The sequence below is a fragment of the Xyrauchen texanus genome, chromosome 6 (assembly GCF_025860055.1).
Source record: "Xyrauchen texanus isolate HMW12.3.18 chromosome 6, RBS_HiC_50CHRs, whole genome shotgun sequence".
Classification (NCBI taxonomy): domain Eukaryota; kingdom Metazoa; phylum Chordata; class Actinopteri; order Cypriniformes; family Catostomidae; genus Xyrauchen; species Xyrauchen texanus.
The window spans coordinates 44,618,171-44,624,170 of record NC_068281.1 but is presented as its reverse complement, the minus strand read 5'-3'; the positions used below and the strand labels follow the sequence as shown (position 1 = coordinate 44,624,170).

Below are 6,000 nucleotides of genomic sequence, written 5' to 3'. Positions count from 1 at the left end.
ACTTTAACAAATGTTCATGTGAACCGTGCTCTGTTTCGCACTAAACTGCCAGCGTGAAACCCCCTGCTTTTGCTCAGGTACACTGATGCGACTCCTGACAGAAAGATCAAGGGACATCAGTGACAACCAGCGCAGGTCTTCTCTCATGTTTTCCATTAAAAACAGGAGAATGTATGTGATACTGAGACTTCTAATGATCTCATCAAGAAGTGAATAATAACACTGCAGACTCACAAGCAAACATCACCATATGCTTAATTAACATGGCAATTTATTACATACAAACATTTTAAGACTTAGTATATTCGAACAATAATGTAAATATGAAATGTACTAATTTCTTGTACACTATCCATATGAACTTGAGCAATCATGAGCGAACTTTTCTTGCATTAATGAGGTGCCAAATGCGACACCGCATGGCGCTACGCATATTCACAAACTACTCAATTTACGCAGCAATGCATTTTCCATACTACTGCTGCATCGCGCGGGCTATGAGTAGCGCTTATTCACGTATCTCCGTGATCGCGCCAAACTTGAAGATTTATTAGCACACTTGTACTGCAGAAATTTTTTTTTAGAAAATGCCGTGACTTTTCCAAAACAATCAGTGTTAACTTGTTTTTCCATGACTTTTCCAGGCCTGGAAACACAATTTCTAAATTCCATGGCATTTCCAGGATTTTCATGACCGTACAAACCCGCGCTGCGCCTCCCCTGGGGTTCTCTGGCGCCCCCCAGGGGAGGCGCACATCACCAATTGAAAACCTCTGACTTATAAGGAATTCATGGCAAAATATAATATTCTCATACCACCAAGGGAATTTGCAAATGTCTTTGGTGCAATTTCTTCTAAAATATGTATGTTGTTTAAACAGCAAAAAAGATTCGATTATATTACCAGCAAATCCCACCCCTCTCACCAAATCACTCCACACTAAAATATGTTTCTCCTGTAGTTGTAATAATTATAACAGATCAATAAGAGCCCTTTTCCAGAAGGATATTGTTTGAGACCTGATGTAATTGCATATTGGAGTCAGTTTGTGAGTGATGTTGACTGGAAAAAAATCCTTCACAGAATTTACCCTGCTAAACATTATTTAACCAAGTTTAAAAAAGATATAGATGAAAACTGTAGCTTTAGCAAGCAGATGTCAGAGACAGCTGTTCATTTATTTTGGCACTGGCCTTATGTGTATTTTTGTGTGTGTGTGTGTGTGTGTGTGTGTGTGTGTGTGTGTGTGTGTGTGTTTTTGTTGACAAAATGTACTTGATATCATTGTTGGAAATGTTGATGAAAATGTTACATTACAGTGGAAAGATGTTCTTTTAGGTATTATTATAAACAAAGATAAGCAAACCCACACTTATGTTATATATTTTTTATTTTAATGGCTAAATTTCACATTCGTACATGCAAATTTGCAGGGGGGAAAAACATGTTTTATAGTATTCAAAAATGAAGTGAAGTCAATATTGCCATCGAAAAAACAAAAAGCTATTCGAATTTTACAAGCATGTACACTCTTTAAAGTATTCTTATAATATTATTTCTACCTCCCCTAGCATTTGAAATGTTGTATTGTATTTGTATTGTTTGTTTTGATATTTTCTGAAATAATAAAATAATAATAATAATAATAAAAAGTTTGCGAGGGAAATTAAATGGAACGCAGCCCAATACAAATTGCTTTTGTGTGGAAGCATACTTCGCAATAAAGCTAATTCTGAAGCTGATAACGGTTTAGGGGACTTTTAATTTAGTTTTTTGTTTCGGTTTGACGCTATAGACGTTTTTCACACTCCGGGTTTTGGAACGCGGAAGTAAAAGTTTCAAATTAGACAGCGGTGAATGGGACATACGACAAATATTATTTTCACTTACCCATTTGCTTAAAGAGCAAAATCCACGGTTTAGTTTAAATGACTTTAATTTAAAAGAAGAGAAAATAAATAAAAATAGAGAGCGGTGGATTAAGAAAGTCAGATGGGAGAAGATGACAAATTTACTGTCAATATCGCAGCACCTTAATAATTAATTTGTTCAAACTAATTCCAGGGTAATATAACACAAGGCATAATGTTATAAATATACACTCAATATTTAAAAAATGGCCAGATTTACGCTGATAAATAAGGCGGAAACGCGTCATCACAGTCGAGTTCACGCGAGTTCGGTCTGTGCATGTTGGAGAGAGGTGAGTTTTTCCCTGAGCTCTTCGTCTGAAAGTGGTTACAGTTCATATAATGTATTAAATAAGTTCATTTGTTATTGTAACGAGTGTTGTGAAAGGCCATACTCTGCTTTAATGTCAGTTTTATGTTTGGAAGTTGTGAAGTTACAGCACTTTGTTAATGCAGGACAGTTAATGGGTTTTTATGTCGTGCAGGAGATGTTACGATGTGTTTTACCCCGCGAGTGATATGCTGAACTTTGATGTTTCACACAGTGGGTTGGATCAATAAACGTCCTTTGGTTGGCAGATGTCCGACAGATGTACATACACAACGCTAAACGAGTAACAGCGGCATGAAAGATAGGGCTGCACTATTTGGACAATAAAATCATTTTGCAATTATTTTTGAAAAATATTGCGATTTGAACTGCGATTATGAAAGGGGGAAAAAAGTGTTAATGTGTTTCACATTTCAACTGCCAAAAGGCTGTTTCACACTTGAGTCCTCTTAACCATTGTGCGATCTTCGTGACAAAATGTCCCCATTGAAACCCATTAAAACTGCAACATTTAATCCCAGTGCCATAAAATCATGAATTCAATGCCCTGGCTTTTCCACTAGATGGTGCCATATTTCTTATGTTTAGCCTATGGAGCAAATACATTCTTTTTACCGTTTGCTGTATTATAGAGCACTGCAGGCCAATTGAATGAATGATGCAGCTAAAATTGTGTGGGTGTTTTGGTATGTATGTCAGTGTGTGTGTGTGTAAACAACAGTGACACTATGTAAAGAAACTGGCATTTAAAGAGTTAATATCCTGAAACTGAATGAATAATTGGTAGTTATGATCAGGACTGATGTTGGTTAAAAAAATTTAACTAATTGAATGTGGAAAATAATATTAATATATAAAATGTAACTTATTTAAATTGACTCACAAGGATTACAAATAACCAAACAGAACTTTTCAATTCAGTCACAAATAAATATATAAACAGTGAAACAAAGAAAAAACACTGTCTTCATATTCAAATTGTACCCATCCACCATGTACCTGTTTTTGTCCATTTTGTGATAGGGTCTCAACCCACTAATCATCATCATTTGTTTTTGAAACCCAGTCAACTTGAATATTAGGGATGCACCAATCAGGATTTTAACATCCGATACCGATCTCCAATTTTCTTTTCATCTAATCATTGGATGCTTTTTATCAGCATTTCTGTCAAAAGTAGTTATATGTAAGCTTTCTGCTCAATGCCACCATTAACTGAATTACCCAGTTGATTATACCATAGTTGTTGCCTAGTTTGTGCTGTCAAAATTATGCTAGTTGGTTAAATAATTTAATTAACAAAATATAAAATTTTATTCTTTACTCTAGGCCTTAAAAACAAGTAGGATCATAAAAACTATGCTCTCTACTCTCAAAGTTAGAGTTTGGTTAGTTTGTCACATTCAATTTTTATTTATTATTTTATTATATTTCATTTAACAAAGCATTGTTATAGTATCTCATTTTTTTTTATAAAGATTTATTATACGTTCCTTCTTTTTCATGTTGTTGGATGTTGGTATTTTTAGTTCCACTTTCATTTGTTGTTGCCGCTGGGAGTGTAATAATGGTGACTCGCACTATCGTACAGATGAATGGAGAAATGTTTCTGGACACTACAGGTGCTACCACGGTTTGCTCAGTAATAATTGAATGAAGATGTTTGAATTATATCCTCTAGCGCACTTAAGCAAACGGAACCGAACTCCGAGCACTTCTGTTACTTTAACTGTACGTTCACACCAGAAGCGGCGAGAGCGTCAAAATTCGCTCTGGCTGCCCTGCATTCGACGCTCAAGGACGCTCGTGGATGCTCTGACGTAGTTGAAATAGGCGGCAACGTTTGTTCAGAATGCTTTGTTTTGTGAACTATATTTAAAGGGGCCGCAATTTAAACATCCAGACATCTCGACCATTTACTTTTTGCCGCCCTATCACAAGTAACGTATATCTTCATGAACTCTTTAAAATGTGAAAATAAGAAATCGATCGATGGCGGAAAGTAATTAAAATTATAGTTGTTTGTTATCAAAATAAAATACATTTGTAATAATAACTGTGGTCTTGGTCATATATTACAGGGAAACCCGTCACGGCAATAATTAGTTTCTCCTCCATTTTATCTTCGGAGTTAATGTTTGGTGGGAACCAAAGTTTACACGGTTGTGTTCTCTAGACTTCGCTAGAGCGGAGCACTTCTATATTCCAATAGGTTGCTGCCGAACCGCGTCACAGCTCATTACCATAATGTTGACTGCACTTGAACTTCCATCTGACGCCCACGCCGCCCAAGACTCGCCGCGCAGCTTCTCGCCGCCGAAAGATGCTGGCTGTCATTGAAAATGAATGACTTCCGGTCGATTTGACGCTCTCGCCGCCTCTGGTGTGAATGTACGGTAAGCATGAGATGGAGTTGTGGAGCTCAGAAACGTTCTGAAAACAATGTAATAATGCTCTAACTTGACTGGACAGAGTTGCGCAAATAAACTTTGAAGTGAGCTAACTATTTAATTCAATCGCAGCACTTTGCAATTTAATAATTGCATTAGATCATATCGCATTTTCGATTTTTAGATTAACTGTGCAACCATAGTCAAAGATATGAAGTATGAATATCCAACATCTGACTTGTTAAATGAAACTCGTATTCCGGACTAAATACAGTTTAAACAGCCAGTTTGGATTCATGTTTATAAATGCCGCCAATATACTCATCATCCTAAATGAAGACTTGTTTCAACACAAACAGGAATAACTCCAGGTGTTTCAACTGAGATCTGCGGGATAAAACATTGTAAAATGATGTTTTTTAAAGAAGAGCGTGAGGACATGAGTTATCCAGAATCATGCAGTTCAAATGTCATGAAAAATGAAGATACTGAGGCACAAAGAGGTTGGTGTCCATTCTTTATTCTTTGTCATGTTGAATCAATGTTGTTCATGCCATTGAAAACAAATGTAATATAGATGTGATTGGTTTGCTTTCCTTCTGTTGAACTAATAACTCTTCTGATGTCTATAAACACCACAAAGGTTTTTTTTATTTTATTTTTTATCCTGTGGGTTACAAGTAATTGAGAGTCTGGGGAGAAGAGCAATAAGTAATTTAGCCAAATTTCAGTGAAAATTATTGAAAATAGTTACAAAATTAAAGTTTATAAAATATGAAAATGGTCAGTGTGAAACTCTAGTTGAAGTTGCCAATCACCAATAACTGAAAAACATGGTGAATTATCTAGATTTACCTCAGTTGCTGCCTCATGGGAGACTGGCCATGCACAAACAGGGAATTTAAAATGGCAAAGTGACAACATGGGAACGTTCTTAAAACACTGAACGATAAAACATTTCAGGCTCTATTTTCGTGAGTGAGCAAAGTCATACCCTCCAAAGCCTCAGGGGTAGTTGGAAGATGCTGGATGAATCCTCCAGTGAGTCCACAAACTTGATGCACACGATTGGTAAAACCCTGGAAAAGTTAGCATCACAGGAAAACACCAATGATGCCATCTCTGCCTATTGAATATGGACGTTGCCCCCACATGTACTGCCACATTTCCAGCACAAGGTTGACAACTGCATTTTCAAGTGTTCAGTGTCAGAACCATGCAGATCTGCCTCTGACAGAGAGTTTACACACCTGTAAAGTTTTATGTCAAAAAAAAGTAAACTGATGTGCATATTGTAAATATTTCCTGCACAGTTTTTTTTTTTATTTTTTTTTTATATCTTTGCCTTATAAGAATTGTATTGCCCAT

At 36.3% G+C, this 6,000-nt stretch overlaps 1 protein-coding gene across 1 annotated transcript in view; it reads left to right on the top strand.

Annotated features, from left to right (window-relative positions):
* The first annotated feature begins 1,831 nt into the window (after positions 1–1,831).
* Positions 1,832–6,000, top strand: part of LOC127645735 (zinc finger protein 271-like) — a 73,625-nt gene continuing 69,456 nt past the window's right edge. Inside the window, exon 1 of the mRNA XM_052129397.1 lies at positions 1,832–2,204. Within this exon, the coding sequence (XP_051985357.1) occupies positions 2,192–2,204 (13 nt within the window). The 5' untranslated portion in view covers positions 1,832–2,191. The remainder of the gene's footprint in view (positions 2,205–6,000) is intronic.